The sequence below is a fragment of the Panthera leo genome, chromosome E2 (genome assembly GCF_018350215.1).
Source record: "Panthera leo isolate Ple1 chromosome E2, P.leo_Ple1_pat1.1, whole genome shotgun sequence".
Taxonomy (NCBI): Eukaryota; Metazoa; Chordata; class Mammalia; order Carnivora; family Felidae; genus Panthera; species Panthera leo.
Window position 1 is genome coordinate 25,187,709 of NC_056693.1, and position 26,377 is coordinate 25,214,085.

General features: G+C 36.7%; 1 protein-coding gene and 1 long non-coding RNA gene across 2 annotated transcripts in view; one reads left to right on the forward strand and one right to left on the reverse strand.

The window, feature by feature from the left end:
- Nucleotides 1-98: 98 nt before the first annotated feature.
- On the forward strand, nt 99-24,903 carry LOC122209000. The gene is made up of 4 exons (XR_006197396.1): nt 99-199; nt 13,625-13,676; nt 17,605-17,706; nt 24,821-24,903. It is a non-coding gene; the product is annotated as an uncharacterized LOC122209000 (long non-coding RNA).
- The window catches only part of ITFG1 (integrin alpha FG-GAP repeat containing 1), a 342,298-nt gene continuing 327,174 nt past the window's right edge, over nt 11,254-26,377 (reverse strand). Inside the window, exons 15-18 of the mRNA XM_042920514.1 lie at nt 24,810-24,934; nt 18,183-18,265; nt 14,718-14,835; nt 11,254-11,474 (exon numbers count right to left, since the gene is read on the reverse strand). Of these exons, the coding sequence (XP_042776448.1) occupies nt 11,415-11,474; nt 14,718-14,835; nt 18,183-18,265; nt 24,810-24,934 (386 nt within the window). The 3' untranslated portion in view covers nt 11,254-11,414. The remainder of the gene's footprint in view (nt 11,475-14,717; nt 14,836-18,182; nt 18,266-24,809; nt 24,935-26,377) is intronic.

The window sequence follows — 26,377 nt, forward strand, 5'->3', positions numbered from 1 at the left end:
TCCCGGCCAATCGCCTGGCGGGCCCGCCCGCGGCCTCGCGCCCTGGGAGGGCTGCGCGCCGGCGACCGTTGAGCTGGGGGCGGGGCGAGGGGGTGCGGGGCGCCGCCGTCTCGACCCCTTCGGCTGCGAACCGCTGACCCAGAGAGGCCGGTGCTGAGGGAGAGCCCGGCCGATTCCCCGCCGCCGCAGGGCGTCCGGGGTAAGCAGGTCCGAGCCCTCGAGGCCTCTGGCCCCAGGGAGGGAACGGGGAGCCCCGCAGCCCTTCCCCACCTGGCCATCTCCGCGCGCCCTCTCAGAAAGGGGAGCCGACCCCTCGGCCTCTTAGGACTCAGCTCAAGGTCAAAACTCTGCCCCAGTTTGCTGCTGGACTATCTGCTTTGGGCAGGGGGCGTGGATCTGGGCGGGGCTCAGAGGCAGGGGGCGCTTGAGGCTCTCTCCTTCCCTTAGCGTCAGGTAAGTTAACCTGACGGCCTTGGGGATTATTAGCATTTCCTGAGCACTTCCCAGGTTGCCAGGCAGAATGCCAAACACTATGCATATCAACTCTTTTTAATCCTTACACCCAACTCATGCGGTAGGTACTGTTAGAGAGTGGGAATAACGAGGCCAGAAAGGTTAAGTAATTTGTCCAGAGCCACACAGCAAGGGAGAAAGGGTTGTGAACCTGGAAAAGCTGCGGCATTGTCCACTAAGCCATGTTGATGGGGTTGCTCTACTCTGCTGCTAAAAAAATCCAAATTAGCAAACTGTATTAATATATCTTGTTTTATTTTCTCCATAGTAATTGTTATGCTCTGAAATTACCTAGCTCTTCTACTTGTTTTTTTGTTCATCACCTATTTCCCATTTACCCCTACACCACTAAAATATGAACTGCTTGAGGGCAGGAGGCTACATTCATAGAGACGCTCAACACATGCTTACTGAGTTAACTATGCAGAAAACCATAATAGGTGCTGGGGACTTAAGGCTGTGATTAAGACTCTACTTACCATAATAGAATATTTGTGCCTGTATGTGACCTCCAGTAGGAACTCCACAAATACTTGTCTAACAAATTATAATTAAGGACAATGTTAGGCAACCGAAAAAAACTCTTCCAGGATGCCAAGCTCTTTTTCCTTCTGTCCCTCCAAGAAAGGCACAAAAGTAAGTATTCACAAGGTTTGCAAGTAAAAACATATTTAACAGAAATTAATAGCAAGATATTTGGTCTTTTGCCATGTGCTATGGGAGGTATAAAAGATGTGTATGTTTGGGTTCCCAAGACAAATCACCTACAAATCACAAATCACTTGTGAACCAACTAGTAAATAAAACATTCAAGATCCTTTCCCACAAGTATAAAGTGACATATTGGAAGACTAGGACAGTAGTAAGTATTAAATTTAAGTCACAGACAAATGTGGACAAAAAGAATTAGGAGGAAGGAGTCCTCTCAACTTCTGGAACAGAATAGGTTTCTTAATGCATAGTTGTTGACTGAAGGAAGAATCAGTGTGTGTGATGTCATCAGAGAATACTTCATGAAGGAGATGACACACAAAGAATGGAAAGGCTGTGTGTGGATGGCAAGTGGAGAGGAGAGAAGGCAGAAGAGCTTTCAAGTCAGGCAAGGAGCAAGTGTTAGCATTGCATTTGGGGCAAGTGCTGTGTCTGGTAGTAAAGATAGAATATGAAATTCTTGCTTGAATGCTAGGCAGAGGGGTTTGTGCTTGATTCAGGGGCCAGAGGCATAGTTTTTAATAGTGGAGTAATATAGTTCTGGAAAGATTAATCTGGCAGTTCACTGAGGATATAGTAAAAGCGGGGAGGGTATTAGAGCAACTGTAGTGATTTAAAAAGTGTATACACAGTACTCACATTTGGCCTAGTAGCTCTTACTGGTAGTATCATTTTGATGAAACCTAAAAAAGTTTTTTCCTCTAGGATATTGGCTATAGATTGGGGATGTTCATTTTTGGCTCCCTTTAAGACACCTATCTTTTGGCTGTACTAGTATAATTGTAGTACATTTTTCAAGGAATGTGATAAAGCACAATCATGGTTGGGACTACTGTGTGGCCATGTGTTAATCAAAAGGAAAGCACTTTGCATATGTCTCAGTTGGAGACTTCTGTATTTGAATTAGTTTCCCTCAGAAGACCACCCAGTAGCACTCAAGTCTGTTTCTAGGTTACCTGCCAATTCCCAGGTGACTGGGGACTCTGCCTTCATTGCATCCTGCCCGATCTTCCAAGGCGTAGATATAACTTCTCCAACTCCTCACAGAATCATTCCTAGTTTATATATTATTTTTAAAAAAATGTTTACTTGTTTTTGAGAGAGAGAGTGTGTGAGCAGGGGAGGGGCAGAGAGGAAGGGAGACAAAGGATCCAAAGCAGGCTCCACGCTGCCAGTGCATGGAACTCACGAACCCGTGAGATCGTGACCTGAGCTGAAGTCAGATGTTTAACCACCTGAGCCACCCAGGCACCACTCATTCCTATGGTTTAAGTTGGCTTTTCTCCGACCAGGTTCCCTGTTGCACTTGAATAGTATGTAGCACTGACTTACTAGGAAAATGAGTCATAAAAAATACATCATTTTATCTCAGTGTATACTGAATAGCTTTTTTTTTTTTGTTTAAAAAAGAGAGAGAGAGGGAGAGCGAGAGCGAGCAGGGGCGGGGAGACACAGAATCTGAAGCAGGCTCCAGGCCCTGCTGTCAGCACAGAGCCTGATGCGGGGCTTGAATTCATGAATGGTGAGATCATGACCTGAACCAAATTTGGACCCTTAACTGATTGAGCCACCCAGGCACACCCTGAACAGCTTTTTGTTGTCTCTCTTTTTCACTAGAGTTTGGGAGCTCTAACATCTTATTAAATGATAGCCTAGGAAGGTTGGTGGTTCTGTTTAGAGATTTTTATGGACTGAATGTTTGTTTCCCTTAGAATTCATATGTTGAAGTCCTACTCCCCAGTATGACTATATTTGGAGATGGGACCTCTAAGGTTAAATGAGGAGGGGGCTCTATCTGATCAGATTAGTATCCTTAAAGAAGAGACACCAGGGAGTGATCCCTTCTCCTTTACACTCCAACACAGAGGAAATGACCTGTGAGGACAAAGTGACAAGGTGGCAGTCTACCAGCCAGGAAGAGTTCTCACCAGAAACCCAAATGGCTAGAGCCTTGAAATGGGACTTCTGCCTCCAGAACCAGGAGAAAATAAATGCTGCTAAAGCCACTCAGTGTATGGCATTTTGTTAGGGAAGCCTGAGCAGACTAATACAGAGATATGATTCAGGAAGACAGGAATTTACACATAACCAAGGTGATGTACAGAAACATTTTTTCATACTAAAGTAGCATAGGGGGTCTTACACTGCTTTTCATATAGCATGTGGATATGGCAACAATGATGGTGAAATTTAGTGAAAAACAATATCATATAGATGAAGATTTCATTGTAATTATACAACTGTAGGGACAGAAAAGAGGAACTTAAAAAAAATTTTAACCCATTGTATTAGTCTGCTTGGGCTGCCATAACAAAATACCACATACTGGGTAGCTTAAACAATAGAAATATATTTTCTCACAGTTCTGGAGGCTGGAAGTCCAAGATAAATGTGCACATAGGGTTGGTTTCTGGTAAGTCTTCTCTTCCTGGCCTGCAGACTGCAGACTTCTCGCTGTGGCTTCACATGGCCCTTTCTCTGTGCACTGTAAATGTTTCTTCCAGTTATAAAGACACCTCAGACTGCATTAAGGTCCCACCCTTATGACCTCATATAACTTTAATTACATTCTCAAAAGCCCTTCTCCATCTGTATCACACTGAGGGTTTAAGCTTCAACATATGGATTTGGGGGACACAATTCAGTCCATATACTCATATTAGGCACAATTCAGTCCATATACTTATACCTTCATGAACCAAAATTATTCCTTTGTTACCGATCTTGAGGAAGAGCTGCTTCCAGGGAGTCAAAACCAGTTCTTTCAGTAACACTGTCACCTACACTACACTTGTTTCCAAATTTCTACTTTTGTAATTCCGAAGCAAGGAAGTTTTTAAGAAATACTGCCTACCACCAGTACAAAAGTATTTCAACTTTATCAGGAGAATTTCTGATCAACCATTTACTTTCATTTGATTGTGAAAAACTAAAAAAGGTCCTAATGATAGTCCTTAGAATAACATTGCTAACATATATGGTATCATTTTCTTAAAAGCCAAAATCCCATTTTGGAGTATCTATTTACCTTATGCTTAAACCTGTTTATAACAAGCTGAAATGAATGCTGGATTATTTGTACAACATGAAACCATAATTAAACTGTAAAATTCTTTATATAGTTATTTGGTAATGTTTGATAGATAATAGAACTTTCCTATATGTTCAGCTTAAGGACTGAATAATATTTGTGCTGCTTTATATCCTATGCTATTAATGCTAGTGTGATTAGAATGTGTATATATTCAACTATATATTGGTGTTCTTCAATTCTTGTAAGGAAGTATCTAAATTATTTTTTTATTAACAAAAATCTCAAAACTATTTTTTATGCTATAAAATACATAAGATTTATAATGAAACTTATATTTATAGATATGTGATCTACAAAAGGATCTTTGGGAAACTTTTGTAAGAGTATCTTCAAAGTTGTGAAATAAAATGACATATCTGATAAAGGGTTAGTATCCAAAATTTATAAAGAACCTAAACTCAACACCCCAAAACCAAATAATCCAGTTAATAAATGGGCAGAAGACATGAATGGACATTTTTCCAAAGAAGACATCCAAATGGCTAATAGACACATGGAAAGATGCTCAACATTGCTCATCATCAGGAAAATACAAATCAAAACCACGATGAGATACCAACTCACACCTGTCAAAATGGTTAAAATTAACACAAGAAACAACAGATGATGGCGAGGATGGGGAGAAAGGGGAACACTCTTGCACTGGTAGTGGGAATGCACACTGGTGCAGCTACTTGGAAGACAGTATGGAGGTTTCTCAAGAAGTTAAAAATAGAACCACCCTACAATCCAGCAACTGCACTATTAGATATTTACCCAAAGGATACAAAAATACAGATTCAAAGGGGTACATGAACCCTGATGTTTATAGCAGCATTATCAACAATAGCGAACTATGGAAACAGCCTAAATGTCCATTGACTGATGAATGCATAAAGAAGATGTAGTATATATATATATATATATATATATATATATATATATATATATATATATAGTATATATGCAGTTAATATTACTCAGCCATTAAAAAGAATGAAATCTTGCCATTTGCAACAACGTGGATGGAGCTAGAGTGTGTTATGCTAAGTGAAATAAGGCAGTCAGAGAAAGACGAATACCCTATGATTTCACTCATATGTGGAATTTAAGAAACAAAACAGATGAACATATGGGAAAGGGGGTGTGGGCGAAAGAAGAGAGAGAAAGACAGTTCTCTGTCTCTTAAAGACAGAGAACAGGGGCACCTGGGTAGCTCAGTCGGTTGAGCATCCTACTTCAGCTCAGGTAATGATCTGGGGGTTTGTTCATGAGTTTGAGCCCCATGTTGGGCTCACTGCTATCAGCATGGAGCCCGCTTCAGATCCTCTGTCCCCCCTCTTTCTGCCCCTCCCCTGCTCATGCTTTCCCTCTCTCTCTCCAAAATAAACATTAAAAAAGAACAAACAGGATTGACAAAGAGAGGTAGGTGGGAGATGGGCTAGATGGGTGATGGATACTAAGGAGGGCACTTGTGATGAGCACTGGGTATTGTATGTGAGTGATCAATCACTGAATTCTACTCCTGAAACCAATATTGCAATGTATGTTAACTAACTAGAATTTAAATAAAAATTTGAAAAGGAAAAAAAATTGTGAAATATAATACTTATTCAGAGAACTGTCTGAAACAAATATGTATGTTTGTTAATTATAAAGCTAAGTGCCATGTAAACACCACCTAGATCAAGAAATAAAGCTTCACTTATACCCTGAAGCTCCCCAAGTGCTTGTGCCTGATTATAATCTTCTCATTTCCCCAGAGTTTATTACTATTCTTCATCATTTCCTTCCTTTTTTTTTTCTCATGTAACATAACTATTTTTCTCCTTTTTAAAATTTTTTTAAACGTTTTATTTTTGCGAGAGAGAGAGAGAGAGAGAGAGAGAGAGGAACAGAGTGTGAGTGGGGGAGGGGCAGAGAGAGAGGGAGACACAGAATCTGAAGCAGGCTCCAGGCTCCAAGCGGTCAGCACAGAGCCGGATGCGGGGCTCGAACTCACAACCGCGAGATCATGACCTGAGCCAAAGTCGGACGCCTAACTGATGGAGCCACTCAGTTGCCCCTCTCCTTTTTTTAAATTGAGGTATAGCTGACATACAGTATTAGTTTAAGATGTACAACATAGTGATTTGATCATTGTATACGTTACAAAATGTTCACCATGATAAATGTAGATACCATCTGTGACCATTATTATAATCTTATGGACTGTACTCTCTCTGATGTACATTTCATCCCATAACAGTTATTGTGGAACTGGAAGTTTGTACCTCTTAATCCCCTTTACCTATTTTGCCCATCCCCTCACTCCCTCTTCTGTGGCAGCCACCAATTTGTTCCTGTTTCTGATGTTTTGTTTGCTTAATTTGCATTCCCTTAATTTGAACACCTTTTTATATGTTTATTGGCTACTTGGATTTCTTTTTTTGGTGAATGACCTGTTCAAAACTTTTGCCCAATTTTTTTACTGGGCTTTTATTTTTTTATTTATTTTTTTACTGGGCTTTTAAAGTCATTTTGTAGAATTTCTTTATTTTGGATACTAATCACTTACATGTGTTGAAATATTTTCTTTAATTTTATGGCTTTTCTTCCCCTTTTAATAGTGTCTGTGGTGAATGGAAGATATTAATTTTAATATGCTCTATACATATAAAATTTTAATTTATAGTATTATGAGTGACTTGAATAAGAAACCCATCCCTACCCCAGGATCATGAACTTATTTATGTATGTTAAAAATACTAAAAGCTTATAAACTTGCATTTCACATTTAGGTCTTGAATCCACCGGTCTCTTTGCTAATACTACACTGTATTAATCATTATAACTTTATATTAAGTTTTGGTATCTGATAGAGTAAGTTCTTGTTCTTTTTCGAGATAGTCTTGGCTATTCTTGGCCCTTTGTATTTCCATATGCATTTTAGTATATGTGCTGCCGAAGCGAGCACTCCATATGCATTTTATAAACAGCTTATCAAGTTTAGCAGCAACAACAACAAAAATCTGTTGGGATATTGAGTGGAGTTGGAGATGATTTGACATCTTGACAATACTTTGTCATCCTGTCCACAAATATGGTATAGATGTACATTTATTGAAGATTTCTTTAATTTTCCTCAAGAAAGTTTTATAAACCCCACTGAGATGTGATGCAACTTGTGTTATTGATTCCTGTATAATTGGCTTTATTTGATGCTCTTATAAATGTTACCTGTTTTAAAATCTATTTTGTATCTGATATAAATTATATATTCAATGCATATATAAAAATGTGTTTGATTTTAGAAACTACCAAAGTGTTCTCCAGAGTCGCTTTATTCTTTTATATTCCTACCAGGAATATGTGAGAATTCCAGTTTGCTCCAGTTGTTCCTCATCCATGTCAGCACTTGGAATTGTCAGTATTTTTTGTTTTAGCTGTTATAATAGGTGTGTAATGGTATCTTTTCATGATTCTTAATATTCTTTTACCTAACAGCTAATGTGGGAAATCTTTTCATCTGATTAGTTGCCATTTGCATATCTTTTTTAGTAATGTGTCTTGCCCAGTTTTAAATTGTATATATTTTAATTTATTGTTGACTTTTGAGAGTTTACTATACATTCTGGATACAAGCCCATTTTCGGATATATGATTTGTAAATATTTTCTTCCCATATGCAGCTTGTCTATTCATACTCTTGAAAGTGTTTGGCAAAGAAAATGTTTTTAATTTAGATGAAGTCAAATTTGTCAATATTTTCTTTTATGGATCATACTTTTGGTGTCATTTTTAACAACACTTTGCCTAACCCCAGTTCATGAAGATATTCTTCTATGTTTTCTTCTAACAGTCTTATAGTTTTATGCTTTACACTGAAGTTTATGATCATATTATCATATTAGGTATTTTTGTTATTTATCATATAAGGTATGAAAGTTTAGGTCAAGGTCCCTTTTTTCTCTTTGCATATATCTGACCAATTATTCAAGCACTATCTGTTGAAAAGACTGTCTTCCACCTAATCACTTTTACACTTTTGTCAAAGATCAAATGGCTATATTTGTGTGGGTTTCTTTCTGGACCCTCTACTTTGTTCCATTGCTCTTCTATTTATTTGTCAATACCACACTATCTTGATTTCTATAAATTTATTCTAAGACTTATTGTAAGTCTTAAAATCAGATAGTTTGATTCCTCCAACTTTGCCTTCTTTTTCAAAATTATTTTAAGCTACTTTAGTTCCTTTACTCTTTTATGTAAATTTTACAATAATCTTGTCTATTTCTACAAAAACAACAACAACTGCTGGGATTTTGATAAGGATTAAATCTATAGATCACTTTGGGGAGTGTTACATCTTTGCTTGATCGAATCTTCCAACCCATAAACACAGTCTTTACATTCAAGTCTTCCTTGATTTCTTTCATCAGCATTTTATAGTTTTCTGCATACAGATCCCATGCATGCTTTGTTAATAGTTCCACATAAGAGTTTCATTGTGTTTATATAGAAATGATTGTGTTGGGGCACCTAGGGGGCTCAGTCATTTAAGCATCTGACTTCAGCTCAGGTCATGATCTCATGGTTCATGGGTTCAAGCCCCGCATTGGGCTCTGTGCTGACAGCTCAGAGCCTGGAGGCTGCTTCAGATTGTCTCCCTCTCTCTCTCTGCCCTCCCTCCACTTACACTCCATCTCTCTCTCTCTCTCTCAAAGATAAATAAACTTAAAAAAAATGATTGTGTTGACCACGAATTTGCTGAATTCACTTAGTTCTAGGAGGTTGTGTGGGTGTGTAGATTCCTGGGAATTTTCTAGGCACTCATGTCATCTAATAGGGACAGTTTTATTTCTTCCTTTTCAATCTGTATGCCTTTTGTTTCATTTTCTTGGATTATTAAGATTTCCAGGACTATGTGGAAAGCTATCAGTGGGAGAGGACATCCTTGCCTTGTTCCTAGTCATTGGGAGAAAGCATTTGGTCTCTCACCATTAAGTATGTGAGCAGATTAGCTCAGGTTTAAAAAACATCATTAGCTGCAGATAAAAAAAAAAAAAAAAATGCCCCTTAAGGTGAAGGAAGTTCTATTCATAGTTTGCCTAGATTTTTTTTTTTTTTTTAATCAGGAATGTTAGATTTGTTAAATTTTCCTTCTGTGTCTATTGAGAGGATAAAAGATGGTTTTTCTGATTTATTAGTATGGTGAGTTATACTGCTTTTTTTTTTTACCTCAAATAGTGAAATTAGTTTTGCATTCTGGAGGAAACCCACTTGATTATTACATGTTATCTGTCTACATATTTCTGGATACAATTAACTAATGTTCTGTTGAGTTTTGCATCTATATTGGCCTGTAGTTTTATTTTCTTGTAATGTACTTGGTTTTAGTGTTAGGGAAATATTGACCTTATTAAAGGAATTGTGAAGTATTCCTTTCTCTTCTTTTTTTCTTTTTAACATTTGGTTTGCTTATAACACTACTCCTCCATATATCCTGACTCCCAAGTGAGTTTTAAACCTCATGCTGTATCAATTTATAGATACTCAGCCTAACAGTCTTTAGGGACAGCGTGGAATAGTGCCTGGCACAGTAATGCCGTTGATAACTATTTAGTGAATTTAACTAAGTACTGTAGTCAGGGGATTCTTATCTTGCATGAACTCACAAGGAGGCAATGGGTGAATCAATTTTCCTCTGTCTCATGGTCCAGAAGGTGATTTAGACTTTATAATTAGTTACAAAATATTTACAAATTCACCAAAATACTTTGTTTCAATACACAGTATTTATTAAGGAGACATATTAACATGCATAGATACACAAAGTAAACCACTTATACACATGCCATTCCCAGTGAATTGTGAAGAAAAAAATAACACAAAGAAAAAAATTAAATTTTGGGGGGTAAGTTTTTGTGTTTTATAGGCATCATATGTCCATTTGCACATTAGACAATCATTAGCACTGACATATAAACTTTTCCCAGTCTTAGGTTTAAATCTTAGGGTAACTTTTTGGTGAGGTGAAGTTCACAAAAATTTGCATTGAAGTGTGAGTGTAAATTAGAGAATGCTTTTGAGAATAAAAATGTGGTTGAAGATTTGCATTCTCAGATGCTATCTACAGCAGTTTCCTTTCAAGAAATCAAATACTCTTCATTATCACATGATTAGGATCAGTGTTCAAAAGAAAATTTTTAGTGCACGTTAATTCTTGGAGGGTACTATCATTTGTAGTTAATATGAGCAAGTAATAAATTGTTATATAAGATGTCAACCACCCTAAGAATTTAGGCTTTCCAAAGAATATGATTTCTTCATGCCTGAAAATAAAATTCTATTGAGTCTATATATTTTGATAATTAGTTGTAGAAGTCTGTAAAAAGCAAATCTAAAAATAGTAACAATGACAACTACCACTTAATTGAGCACTAACTCTGTGCTAGGCACCAAGCTAAGCACTTCACATTCATCATCCCATTTGATGTTGACAAACTCAAGTAAGTAGTATTCTTAGCCCCATTTGTAAACAAGAAAACTGAGGCTCACAGATTAAGCAATTAGCCAAATTCAATCACCTTGTGACTGGTGGAACTGGAAATTTAAGGCAAGTCTGTTGGACTGCAATTCCAAAGCCAGAGTACCCAATCACTACCCTGTGTGCCCTCAGTGAGTGATTCCTGGCCCACTGTGGCGAAGGTGAAATAACTTTATCTGTGATACATTCACAAAAGTATAATTTGCAGTTAGAAGAAAAAGCAAGACCAATTCAAGTGGAACACAAAAATCCCTGCTCATTTATTTTTATTTATACATGTCTTTTTCCATCATCATTATTCTAATAAGATTATAAATACATAAACACCTGAGTACATGCAACACATTCCACAAAGGAACAAAAACATACAGCACATTTAAATAACCCAAATCTTTGTATACAAAGTGCTTTAAAAAAAGACCTTGTGACACATTCAGACCATATTTATTTGAATACTTTTCAATAATTACCAAAGGATACATCATTTATAAATAATATTCAAAATCCCCTATTTTCTTCTATCAGCCAAATTTAGTATTTCAATTAATCAAGTGAATAGCTGTTCCATCACATAATATTAAAGGCAAGTCACATAGCATCAAAATGAAACCGATGGGCTTCTTGTCGTTTTTCTCTATCATCTGCTTTCTGAAAAAGAATTTTAGACTAGGTTATAAATGATAGGAAAATGTCAATAAAAGCCATTTCTGAAATGTTAATTAAAAAAATCTTAAACCTCTAAGCTAGTAGTAGGTAAACGATGTGATTTTATTATGTAATAATGTTATGAAATTTTTGTAGTTTACAGTAGCTATTTTATAATTAAGAACCCACTAACTGAATTGAAAAACCAACTAGAATGGGCTAAATGGGTAAGGAGCACTAAGGAATCTACTCCTGATTGTTGCACTATATGTTAACTAATTTGGATGTAAATTTTAATAAGTAAAAAATACAATTAAAAAAACAAAGTACTGTCCAGGGGGAAGATAGATTTTCTTTTAAAGGGATAATAAACTCAAGAAAACAAAACAAAACAAACAAAAACTAAAAAAAAAAAAACAAAAAAACCCAACAAGAAATGTTCCTTTTCCTTAAATACTGAGTTGGTTATCATTTATTATTTATTTGAAAGTAGTAGTAAACATTTAATTCTACAAGGATGGAATTAACTATTTTTCCCATTCTTTCTTATTTTATTTTTTAATAAAGTTTATTTATTTTGAGAGAGACAGAGACAGTGCCAGCGGGGTAGGGGGAGAGAAAGAGAAAGAGAGGGAATCCCAAACAGGCTCTACACTATCAGTGCAGAGCCTGATGTGGGGCTTGAACTCATCAACTGTGAGATCATGACCTGAGCCAAAGCCAAGAGTTGGAAGCCTAACCAACTGAACCACCCAGGCACCCCAACTATTTTTCCCATTCTTAACACTATAAGCAAATCTAAGCAAAGTACGTTAATTATTTTTGCATTAACCTATTGATTTAGCATATATTCATTGACCTTCCACTCCCAGCAAAGTACTGTGCTTGGTATTTTGAGGGATTAGAAAAATCCTCAGTTTTGTATCTTGTTCTCAAGGAACTTAAAGCCTAGAAAGAAAAAAGCAAACCAGATTGAATTAACTGTATTTCAGGAAAAAAAAGTGAAAAATGTCACTAATATTCTGGGAGAGAGATTACTTCTAGGTTGGAGTGAGGAAAGGGAAAGCTTTGAAAAGATAGTAGTCATGGAAATGAGGGGGAGGGGCATTCATTCCAAACTGGGCATGAAATAGGTATAATCATGCCAAGTGGGGCAGAAGCATGGAATACTTGAAAGCAACTGGTAACAAATAAGGTTGGAAAGGTATATGGTGGAGTCCTATGGAAGTTCTAAGAATGATAGACTAAGGAGTTTACAGATTTTAGGCAAGAGCTTTTTGAACAGAGGAGTGACATGATTAAGGCTAAACTTGATGATGAATAATATGGCAGCAGTGCAATCAATGAAGTGGAAAGGGAAAGAATGAACTCTGGGAGACCAGGCAGGACCTAACAAGGAGCTGAACCTAAAGCCCCTGGGAGTAAGAATGCAGATGTGGGGTCAGCTGCAGGGATTGCTATGGAATCAGAATCAGTGGGGCAACTGATCAAATTTTATAGTTAAGTAGGAAAGAAGACAAAGCTTTACAATATTGTTTGTTTTTTAAGTTTATTCCTTTTGAGACAGAGAAAGTGTACAAGCGGAGAAGGGCCAGAGAGAGAGAGGGAGAGAGAATCCTAAGCAGTCTCCACATCCAGCGCAGAGCCCTCCACTGGGGCTTGATCCCACAAACTGTGAGATCATGACCTGAGTTGAAATCCAGAGTCAAAGGGCTTAACCAACTGAGCCACCCAGGTGCCCCTACAATACTGGTTTTATGGTGCTTGTAAGTGATCTAGGTAGAGATGTCATGGAGACAGCTAGAAATGAGGGAAGAGACCTTTAGGGAGAGATGAGTGTTAGGGGTATTTCAAGTAATAGTGTGAAGTTATGCCTTTGGATAAAATTGGCAGGAAAACTGTACAAAGAAGACACCCTAAGGCAGACACTATGGTTAGGAAATGGTAGAAGGGAGCACCCAGCATAGGTGAAAGAGAAGTGGTCAGAAAGGTAGAAGAACCACAGTACCAGAGTGGAGCATATATGGTTAAATCCACATCTGTATTTAAAACTTCAATTTTCAGTCACTGAATCATTATTATAAGTCCACAATGTTTATCCTGTAATCAGATGATCTGAGGAATTAATGAAATTAATTTCCTTTCCTTTATAGGTCTAGAGCTATTTAATACTTCAGACTGTGTTCTGATACTTCTGGAAAAAAAGTATGTAGGATCACCCTTTATTTTACTTCTTAAGTTGCAATCTTAAAATTAACTGAATATGTAAGTTTCTGTTATCATTTTTGATGGAAAGGAGTAATTTTTGGGGAGAGACAAACCTATGAAAATTTATCAGAACAGTTAAATTTTTCTCTTTTTCATAAGTTAAAACAGCTAAAACACATGGTAAATTTAGTTAATAAAAAATAATTATAATGGGCATGACAATCCAAAGAGAGTAGTTACAAAAAAAAAAAAAAAAAAAGAAAAGAAAACAGTTGTATGACACAAAGAAGACTTTTTTGGGGAACATTGTTGGAACCTGCTAGTTATATACTTTAATATATATTCCTATTAACACATGTATTTAATTCATATTCACATTTTCATAGAAATTGGTTTTTCAATTTATATCTCAACTGCTAGTAAATTTATGTGATAGCCTCTTCTTTCCTCCTCACAAACACTGTATAAAGAAAAACTATGTTTTTGGACTGTTGTTTTTAATTATTTAGGAGTTATACTAAAGAATAGAAATATGTTTAGTGCAAAGAATACTTTACAAATAGAAAAGATGTTTATCACTTTAGTTGTTACTTCCCATCCAAACCTTGAGAAAATCATTTAACTTGTCTGTGTTTCAATTCTTTATATAGAGATAGCTGTTATTCCTGGAAAAAAGGGTTCATGGCTCTAAGTAGATCATAAACATAGGCTTGTTAAAAAAATTATTTTTCAGGACTTTATGAAATTGTTTCTAATTAAGTTTTTCTATATTTCTGGTAATTTTTGGGTGATCATTTTATTACTATTATACAGCACTGAAGTTTTAAAATAATTTTCTGTGATTTGTATGAATTGTTAAGAGACATTTGTAAGTTGAGAGGATGAAAGAAATTATCAGTAAGATGACATTATGGACAGAATGTGAAAAATCAGAAAATCTTAGTTATTTGAAAAAAGTTTAAAACATAATGTTTTTAGAGAGCAATGTATTACTATTCTAAGTTAACAAAAGTTAATGTTTCATTTAAATGAACAAACCTTTTCCTGCCAATGTAAAATGCCAATTATTGCCAAGATGAAAACACAGACACCGATGAGAGCTATAGCAGTAAGTAGGACGATGTTACTTGGTGTAAGGTACAGCTTGGCACTCCAGCTGTAGATAAAACAGAATCATTAAAATTACACATTTAAATGAAAAAATCACAAAATTCTACTGAGACCCAAAAGCAAATAGCTATTAACTAATGAAACAGTTGATTCATCAATTAATTCATTCTCCCAACTATCCATTCACTATAAATAAAACAACAGCACTTAAATTTAGATAGGGCTAAGAATATTAATGATCCTGCAGAGTTCAGATTTCACTCAGAGAACTGAAACAGAATAGAATTTTTGATGAGATGCTTCATTATTTTTCTTTGATCCTGTGAGAATTATTCTTAAGTGAACTTATTAAGGGTACTTAGGACAATCTTAGAGATTGTTTTTATGTCTTGATTTACTTGCTGAATTTGCAACCTTGAACTTCAAGACTATATAATTTTGATATCATGTCACCTTATTTTCTGATCCTTGTTCATATATGTACTATGGCCAACTAAAACAGCCATATAACTAAGTGGGTATAGATAGATGGCTTGTGTAAAAACACTTCTACCATTTCTGTGCCATGTTGGAGGGTTTACATTACCACCATGACATTGAGACTTCTTACAAAATCACTTTTAGTCCCTCAGTGTTAATGACAATATACAGACTTTAGCATAAATAGAACTAGCTCTTTCTCTAAAACAGTCTACGTAATATGGCACTTGCAAACCTTGAAAAGCTTAAGGTCTATATCACCAACACTGCAGGTGGTTATATACAAAGAATTTTATTCTCCCTGAAAATAGATGATGGATATATTTTCATTTTAAAGTCACCTACTATTATTATATTACTGTCAATTTCTCCCTTTAGGTCTGTTAATGGTTGCTTTATATATTTAGGTGCTCCTATGCTGGGTGCGTAAATATTTACAATTATTATATCCTCTGGGTTTTTTTGACTCTTGTGTTATTATGTAATGCCCTTCTTTGTCTTTTATTAAAGTCTTTGTTTTAAAATATTTTGTCTGATATATATATATATATATGATATATCATATATATGTATATATATACATATATATGTACACATATACATATACGTATATGTATATATATATGTATATATATACATATATGTATATATGTGTGTGTGTGTGTGTGTGTATATATATATATATAGCTATCCAGCTTCTTTTTCTTTCCATTTGCATGAAACATCTTTTTTCCTTCCTTTGACTTTCAGTATGTGTGACTTTACATCTGAGGGGAGTCTCTTATAGGAAGCATATACATGGATTTTTAAAAAATATATTTAGCTTATTTTTATTTTAAAAGTTTAATAAAAGTAAGATCATTCCAATGAATAGCAAGTAGTAATTGACTTATTTTGGGATAATTAAAATTTATTGATCTGTAAGTTAGCCTCTAGTCAATAAATCTCAAAATACACCTCAAACTAAAATCAATTAACGTTTTTATTATGTACATAAATTTGAAAAGAACATTTCTTCAGAAAGAGCAAGAGAAACATGAAAAATGTTGAGATTATAAAAGAAAACTGTAACAGAATTTTCCAAAATTCAAAAGTAAGAAAACTAAGAAAATGAATACTGTTAGTTGAGGTTAGTTATTCTCAGTACCTTACTTCATACTTAAAAAAAAAAAAAAGTTCTTTCATGAGATTTTTTTGGCAGTTCTTTTAAAATAAACAACAAAAAAATGAAAAGACGTAAGAAAAAAATCTTGGTAAGAAAAAATATGGACAAAAGGCCAATGTTTAGTTTCTTATTCAGAAGCAATCAATTCTTACCAATTTCCTGCATATCCTTCCAGAGATATTCTATACATACATAGACATATATGCACAAATATCTTCTTCAAATCACAAATGGTTGCTTATTGTACATATTCTAAATGCATTTGCCTTTTATTGTCTTTTGCTTACCACTCTATTTTAAGAGATTGTTCTGTGTCACGATATTACACCATATAGAAGTACCATAATTTATATAGCTTCCTATGCATTGTGCAGATTTTTTAGTTTTGTTATAAATTTCATGTATAAAAAAGTAACAAACACATAATATAGACTCATTAAAAAATATCTGAACTCAGGCTATAACTGTTTCTAGAGATGTTCTCTCTTTTTAAAAAGATTTTATTTTTAAGTAATCTCTACACCCAACATGGGGCTTGACCCACAACCCCAAAATCCAGTCATGTGGTCCACTGGCGGAGCTAGCCAGGTGCCCCTCTACTGATGTTATCTTATTTCATGCCTAATGTTGTGATAAAGTTGTTTTCTTAAGTAGTTTGCTTCTAAAGCCCTTAAATCTACCATAAAATATATCCTGTAGTGAGCTGGTAAAGTGGCTCTCTGGGGTGGGGAAAAAAGACCTATTGGCAGTTGCCAATTTTCATGTTGTAAATACTCCCATCATAGCTGATTTTAATGTTACCTCACTGAACAGAGTGGGAAAAAGATGCATACCATCAGCTCATGAGATGGCATGAGCTGGTTCTAGCAAACCATTCAATATATTCCATTGAAAAATTTAATAAAGAACAATACAGCCTGGATTTTGAGAAGAAATGTAACAAAACAGCACCCTGCTGGTTACATATTCATAGATAAATTACACCCTTCCTCTTTGGTTATTTTCCAAAACTGATATCAGACTAACTTTAAGGACAACTTGTATTCTTTCCAATGAAACAAGTGTTAGTGAATACTTTCATTACCTACTTTTTAAAAATGATGGAATGAATCTAGTATTTTAAAGAAAAATGAACAAAGATAAGGAGTTAGATTTATGCTATTTTTACAGGAGGAATATATTCTGCTAAAGATAAAAAACATCTACCTTTCACTGAAAATTTACTCTATGCTGGGCACTGTCTTAAACATATTTCATCTTCATCTTTTTAAGGTAGGTGTTCTACTTCCCACTTCACAAATGCAGAAATTGACCATCAGCAGCGGGTCTTAGTTTCTAGCTTAGGTCTGTTTGACTCCAAAACGTGTGCCTAACCACTGTGGGATATATACCACTTCTCTAAGCATTTATTAAAAAGATCAATGCTTATTGAAAAATTCAGCACTCTGAAATCTTAGAATTTATAGCTAGTGAACTGAAGATCAGTTTATTTAATCAGAATATATATAAATCCCTAATTAGTTAACCTGCTGTTTTTCTAATAGGGTTTAATTTGTTTTCCATAAAAAAAGTCAGGGACCTTTTGTGTAGGAATGTTTAGTCATTTAAGGTTTGCTGTAAGCAAATTAAATGATGGCACTCATGGGAACACAGCAGGAATAGAGACAGAGTTTTTAAAAGATGTAACTGTTTCTATGATTCTGAATTGACAGTATTTTTACCAAAATCAGTTCAAGCAAGGGCATTACCTTCGAGGAACATTGTGAGGATATGGAATGACAATTAGCTGGGAATTTGGAATGATTGCAGTCCACTCTTGTTTTCGTACAGACTGGAAAAAGAATGTTAAGAACATTTAACATCTAGTATACTTTAAAAACAATTATTAGATTAAATCGAAGATGGCGGCATAGGAGGACACTGGGCTCACCTCGTCCTGCTGATCGCTTCGATTCCACCCACATCTGCCTAAATAACCCAGAAAACTGCCAGAAGACTAGTCGAACAGACTCTCCAGAGCCAAGCGTAGACAAGAGGCCCATGGAAGAGGGTAGGAAGGGCAGAGAGGCAGTGCGTGCTACACGGACTGGTAGGAGGGAGCTGGGGCGGTGGAGGGGCAGCCCACCTGGCAAGGCAGAGCCCCCGAAGTCTGGCTTGCAAAAGCAGAGGGGCCGGACCCTATGAGTTCTGACAGCCAGTGGGACTTACCATCTGGAATGTCAAAAGTCAACAGCTCTGCTCTCAGAGAGCGGGGAGGGCAGGAGGACACTGGAAGGGAGAGTTGTTGAGCCCCAGAACACAGAGCTCAGCTTGGCGGGAGACAAAGGCACTGGGAAGTGCCATTTCCCTCTCCCATCTCCCAGCTGAAATTCCAAAGGGAACCAGTTCCCCTCACCAAACTTGCTTGCACTGTGCAAATGCCCAACGCTGTTCTTCTGTGGATCCACGCCTCTGACGGGCCTACCTCCCTCCCCATGCTGCAGGGTTTCTCCCACAGGGGACCACCCATGGCAAACCTAGCTAAGCCTGCCCCTCCCGCCCCTGTGCACCTTGAAGATCCACCCCGGCTAATACGCCCTTGGCCATATCCCATTGAAGCAGCAGCACAAGCCTGGCAGTGTGCAAGTAGCCCAGACAGGGGCCACACCACTCCACAGTGAGTCCTGCCCTTGGGAGAAGGGAAGGTAAGGTACACACCAGTATGACTGTGGCCCCAGCGGTGAGCTGGGGACAGACATCGGGTCTGACTGCGGCCTCGCCCACCACACAAGTTACTCCTGATAGCACAAGAAGTGGCCTATAGTTTGGAGTTACCACAGGGACTACCCAAAATAACAAAACGGAAGAACTCTCCTCAAAAGAAGGTCCAGGAAGTAGCGACAGCTAATGAATTAATCAAAACTGATTTAAACAATATAATGGAATAAGAATTTATAATAATGGTCATAAAATTAATCACTGGGCTTGAAGAAAGCATAGAGGCCATCAGAGAATCTATTGCTACAGAGATGAATTAAAAAATGCTATAAATGAGGTGAAAAATAAATGGAGGCGGCCATAGCACGGATTGAAGAGGCAGAGGAGAGAATAGGTGAATTAGAAGATAAAATTATGGAAAAAGAGGAAGCTGAGAAAAAGAGAGATAAAAAAATCCAGGAGTATGAGGGGAGAATTAGAGAACTAAGTGATGCAATGAAACGGAACAATATCCATATCATGGGAATTCCAGAAGGAGGAAAGAGAAAAAGGGGCTGAAGGTGTACTTGAACAAATCATAGCTGAGACCTTCTCTGATCTGGGGAAGGAAAAAGGCATTGAAATCAAAGAGGCACAGAAAACCCCCTTCAGACGTAACTTGAATTGATCATCTGCACGACATATCAGACTGAAACTGGCAAAATACAAGGATAAAGAGAAAATTCTGAAAGCAGCTAGGGATAAATAGGCTCTAACTTACAAAGGTAGACACATAATAGTAGTAGCAGACCAATCTACTGAAACTTGGCAGGCCAGAAAGGAATGGCAGGAAATCTTCAATATGACGAACAGAAAAAAAAAAAAAAAAAGAAAGAAAGCAGCCAAGAATCCTTTATCCAGCAAGCCTGTCATTCAGAATAGAAGGACAGATAAAGATTTCCCCAAACAAACAAAAACTGAAGGAATTCATCACCACTAAACCAGCCCCAAAAGAGATCCTAAGGGGGATTCTGTGAGTGAAATGTTGCAAGGACCACAAAGGACCAGAGACATCACTACAAGCATGAAACCTACAGACATCACAATGACTCTAAACCCATATCTTTCTATAATAACACTGAATGTAAATGGACTGAATGCTCCAACCAAAAGATATAGGGTGTCAGAATGGACAAAAAAAAACAAGACCCATTTATTTGCTGTCGATAAGAGATTCATTTTAGACCTGAGGACACCTTCAGATTGAAAGTGAGGGGATGGAGAACTATCTATCATGCTACTGGAAGTCAAAAGAAAGCTGGAGTAGCCATACTTATATCAGACAAACTAGACTTTAAATTAAAAGTAAAAAGAGATGAAGAAGGGCATTATATAATAATCACAGGGTCTATCCATCAGGAAGAGCTAACAATTGTAAATCTATGTTCCGAATAAGGAGGCCCCAAATGTGTAAAACAATCACAAACATGAGCAACCTTATTGATAAGAATGTGGTAATTGCAGGGGACTTTAATACCCCACTTACAGCAATGGATAGATCATCTAGACACAGGATCAATAAAGAAACAATAGCCCTGAATGATACATTGGATCAGATGGACTTGACAGATATATTTAGAACTCTGCATCCCAAAGCAACAAAATATACTTTCTTCTTGAGTGCACACGGAACATTCTCCAAGATAGATCACATACGGGGTCACAAAACAGCCCTTCATAAGTATACAAGAATTGAGATCATACCATGCACACTTTCAGACCACGATGCTATGAAATTTGAAATCAACCACAGGAAAAAGTCTGGAAAACCTCCAAAAGCATGGAGGTTAAAGAACACCCTACTAAAGAATGAATGGGTCAACCAGGCAATTAGAGAAGAAATTAAAAAATATATGGAAACAAACGAAAATGAAAATACAACAATCCAAATGCTTTGGGATGCAGCGAAGGCAGTCCTGAGAGGAAAATACATTGCAATCCAGGCCTATCTCAAGAAACAAGAAAAATCCCAAATAGAAAATCTAACAGCACACCTAAAGGAAATAGAAGCAGAACAGCAAAGACACCCAAACCCAGCAGAAGAAGAGAAATAATAAAGATCAGAGCAGAATTAAACAATATAGAATCTAAAAAAACTGTAGAGCAGATCAATGAAAGCAAGAGTTGGCTTTTTGAAAAAATAAAATTGATAAACCTCTAGGCAGGCTTCTCAAAAAGGGAGACGACCCAAATTGATAAAATCACGAATGAAAATGGAATTATTACAACCAATCCCTCAGAAATACAAGCAATTATTAGGGAATACTATGAAAAACTATATGCCAACAAACTGGACAACCTGGAAGAAATGGAGAAATTCCTAAGCACCCACACAGTTCCAAAACTCAAACAGGAAGAAATAGAACACTTGAATGGACCCATAACCAGCAAGAAATGGAATCAGTTATCAAAACTCTCCCAACAAAGAAGAGTCCAGGACCAGATGGCTTCCCTGGGGAATTCTAACAGACATTTAAAGCAGAGATAATACCTATCCTTCTCAAGCTGTTCCAAAAAATGGAAAGGGAAGAAAACTTCCAGACTCACTCCATGAAGCCAGCATTCCTTTGATTCCCAAACCAGACAAAGACTCAGCAAAAAAGAGAACTACAGGCCAATATCCCTGATGAATATGGATGCAAAAATCCTCAATAAGACACTAGCAAATCGAATTCAACAGCATATAAAAAGAATTATTCACCATGATCAAGTGGGATTCATTCCTGGGATGCAGGGCTGGTTCAACATTTGCAAATCAATCAATGTGATACATCACATTAATAAAAGAAAACATAAGAACCATATGATCCTGTCAATCGATGCAGAAAAAGCATTTGACAAAATACAGCATCCTTTCTTAATAAAAACCCTCGAGAAAGTCGGCATAGAAGGAACATACTTAAACATCATAAAGCCATTTATGAAAGCCCACAGCTTAAATCATCCTCAATGGGGAAAAACTGAGAGCTTTCTCCCTGAGATCAGGAACACAACAGGGATGTCCACTCTCACCGCTGTTGTTTCACATAGTGTTGGAAGTGCTAGCATCAGCAATCAGACAACAAAAGGAAATCAAAGGCATCAAAATTGGCAAAGATGAAGTCAAGCTTTCACTTTTTGCAGATGACATGATACTATATATGGAAAACCCAACAGACTCCACCGAAAGTCTGCTAGAAGTGATACATGAATTCAGCAAAGTCGCAGGATACAAAATTAATGTACAGAAATCAGTTGCATTCCTTTACACTAACAATGAAGCAACAGAAAGACAAAGAAACCGATCCCATTTACAACTGAACTAAGAATCACAAAGATCTGTATGCTGAAAACTATAGAAAACTTATGAAGGAAATCGAAGAAGATACAATGAAATGGAAAAATATTCCATGCTCATGGATTAGAAGAATAAATATTGTTTGAATGTCAATACTACCCAAAGCAATCTACACATTCAATGCAATCCCAATCAAAATTGCACCAGCATTCTTATCGAAGCTAGAACAAGCAATCCTAAAATTTGTATGGAACCACAAAAGACCCTGAATAGCCAAAGTAATATTGAAAAAGACCAAGGTGGGAGGCATCCCAATCCCAGACTTTAGCCCTACTACAAAGCTGTAATCATCAAGGCAGCATGGTATTGGCACAAAAACAGACACATAGACATATGGAATAGAATAGAGACTCCAGAATTGGGCCCACAAAAGTACGGCCAAGTAATATTTGACAAAGCAGGAAAGAATATCCAATGGAAAAAAGACAGTCTCTTTAACAAATGGTGCTGGGAGAAGTGGACAGCAACATGCAGTAGAATTAAACTAGACCACTTTCTTACACCATACACAAAAATAAACTCAAAATGGATGAAGGACCTGAATGTGAGACAGGAAACCATCAAAACCCTAGAGTAGAAAGCAGGAAAAAAACCTCTCTGACCTCAGCCGCAGCAATTTCTTACTTGACACATCTCCAAAGGCAAGGGAATTAAAAGCAAAAATGAACTATTGGGACCTCATGAGATAAAAGGCTTCTGCACCGCAAAGTAAACAATCAACAAAACTAAAAGGCAACCAACGGAATGGGAAAAGATATTTGCAAATGACATATCGGACAAAGGGCTAGTATCCAAAATCTATAAAGACCTCACCAAACTCCTCACCCAAAAAACAAATAATCCAGTGAAGAAATGGGCAGAAGAAATGAATAGACACTTCTCTAAAGAAGACATCCAGATGGCCAACAGGCACATGAAAAGATACTCAATGTCGCTTCTCATCAGGGAAATACAAATCAAAACCACACTCAGATACCACCTCACGCCAGTCAGAGTGGCTAAAATGAACAAATAAGGAGACTATAGATGCTGGCGAGGATGTGGAGAAATGGGAACCCTCTTGCAGTGTTGGTGGGAATGCAAACTGGTGCAGCTGCTCTGGAAGAGTGTGGAGGTTCCTCAAAAAATTAAAAATAGACCTACCCTATGACCCAGCAATAGCACTGCTAGGAATTTACCCAAGGGATACAGGAGTGCTGATGCATAGGTGCACTTGTACCCCAATGTTTATAGCAGCACTTTCAACAATAGCCAAATTACGGAAAGAGCCTAAATGTCCATCAACTGATTAATTGATAAAGAAATGTTAGTTTATATATGCAATGGAATACTATTTGGCAATAAGAAAGAATGAAATATGGCCTTTTGTACAATGTGGATGCAACTGGAAAGTGTTATGTTAAGTGAAATAAGTCATACAGAGAAAGCAGATACCATATATTTTCACTCTTATGTGGATCCTGAGAAACTTAACAGAAGCCCATGGGGGAGGGGAAGGGGAAAAAAAAGTTAGAGAGGTAGGGAGCCAAACCATAAGAGACTTTTAAAAGTAGAATAAACTGAGGGTTGATGGGGGGTGGAAGGGAGGGGAAAGTGGGTGATGGGCATTGGGGGGGGCACCTGTTGGGATGAGCACTGGCTATTGTATGGAAACCAATTTGACAATAAATTTCATATTAAAAAAACCCAAAAACCAAAAAAACCCCAATTATTATTATAAATAATTAAGGAAAAAGCTTAAGTGCTCCTTGATTAACTGAAATCCTATGTATGGATTAAGCTAAATTGATATATAATAAGCACCAAATAGGGCTCCTGTGCCCTGGTGGCAATTTTTTTTTTTTTATCTTTTGAAGGATTATATTTCTGTCTCACAGATTTAATAATTCAACAAATACTTATTCAACAGTGTAGCAGGCATTGTTCAAAGTGCTATGTACAAATGCTGCTTGAAGCTAAAATTCGAGTGGAGGTGGAGTATGACAAACAAAATAAAATACATATTATGTTAGATATCAAGATAAAGAAAAAAAGGAGAAAAGAGGGATAGGGGGTCATGAGGTTTATGAGAGAGATGCTAGAAAACTATATCTTCTAATTATGACGTGTTCTATGTAAGGCAAGTTTAGATAGATCACTATTTCTTTTTCTTAAGTCATTATGTCTATTTTTCTACATCTCTTTAAAGAGATTAAAAAAGTTTGAATTATTTGAATTCAAATATTCAAATTGTTGAATTCAAATACTAAATAGTGAATGTTAAAACACAGATTCATTGTAAACAAAATAAATTTTTACTCACCTTCTCTCCAGATGGACGGGGAATGCCAACATAAAGATGATCAAGAAAATTTGCACTTCGACCTAAACCAAGTACATTGTATGGTAGTTGGAGAGCTAAATGTGCTGACTGGCTGAGTTGTCCAGCTACATTTATTAAAAAAAAAAAAAAAAAGCATCTTTGTAAACATTGCTCTTATCAAACATTAAAATGATAAAAATGTTAATAATTTAGGTGCCAGAACTTAATTCTTTAAGGATAAAAATGTGAAATGAAATGTCTCGATTATTAACATTACTGATTCACTTTTCAAAGAAAGCAGGTTTATTGAGATATAATTCACATACCATAAACATCACCAACTTAAAATGTGTAGTTAATGTTTTTGAGTATATTAAAAATGTTGTTGAACTATAACCACAAATTTTAGAACATTTTCATCACCCAAAAAGAAATCCCATACCCATTAGAAGTTACTCCTATTTCTAACCTTTACTCTTTCAGCTATGGGTAATCACTAATCAGTTTCTCTATAGATTTGCCTCTTCTAGAGATTCATATAAATACAATCATACAATGTGTGGTCTTTTTATGAATAATGCTGCTGTGTGAACATTCACATACAAGTCTTTGTGTCAACTAGTTTTCCAAAATGGCCACAGCATTCTATATTCTGTATTCCCACCAATAATGTATGAAGGTTCCAAGTTTTCCACATCCTTGCTAATGCTTCCTCTGTCTTTTTGATCATAGCCATCCCAGTGGTTGTGAAGTGGTATTTCTCATTGTGGCTTTTTTTGCATTTACCTAATGCCTAATGATGCTGAGCTGCTTTTCAAGTGTTATTGGCTATTTATGTAGCTTCCTTTTCTGTTAAGGTTGGTAATAGTATCCTCTTTCATTATGGACTTTAGCAATTTGAGTCTTCTCTTTTTTTTTTTTTGTCAGTGTAGCTAAAGGTTTGTAAATTTTGTTAATCTTAAAAAAATCTTTCAATTGGTTTTCTTTATGTTTTTCTTCCCTTCTTATTTTCTCTCATTTCTTGCCTTCTGCTTGCTTTGGGCTTAGTTTCCTTTTCCTTGGCTAATTCCTCCCTTTTCCTTCCTTCCTTCCTTCCTTCCTTCCTTCCTTCCTTCCTTCCTTCCTTCCTTCCAGTTTATTTACTTATTTTGAGAGAGAGAGAGAGAGAGAGAGAGAGAGAGAGAGATAGCACACAAGCAGGGGAGGAGCAGAGAGAGAGAGAACCCCAAGCAGGCTCTGCACCACCAGCACGGAGCCTCATGTGGGGCTCGAACTCATGAACTGTGTGAGGTCATGACCTGAGCTGAAACCAAAAGTCAGATGCGTAACAGACTGAGCCACCCCAGGTGCCCCAGGTAGTTTCTTAAGGTGGTTATCAGTTTCATATTTTTCCTATTCCTTAATATAGGCACTTACATCAATAAATTTTCCTCTAAGAACTGGTTTAGCTGCAGCCTATATATTTTGGTATGTTGTGTTTGTGTTTTCATGCACCTAAGTATTTTCTAGTTTCCCTTGTGATTTATTTGACCTATTGGTTTTTTAGGAGTCTGTTGTTTAATTTCCAC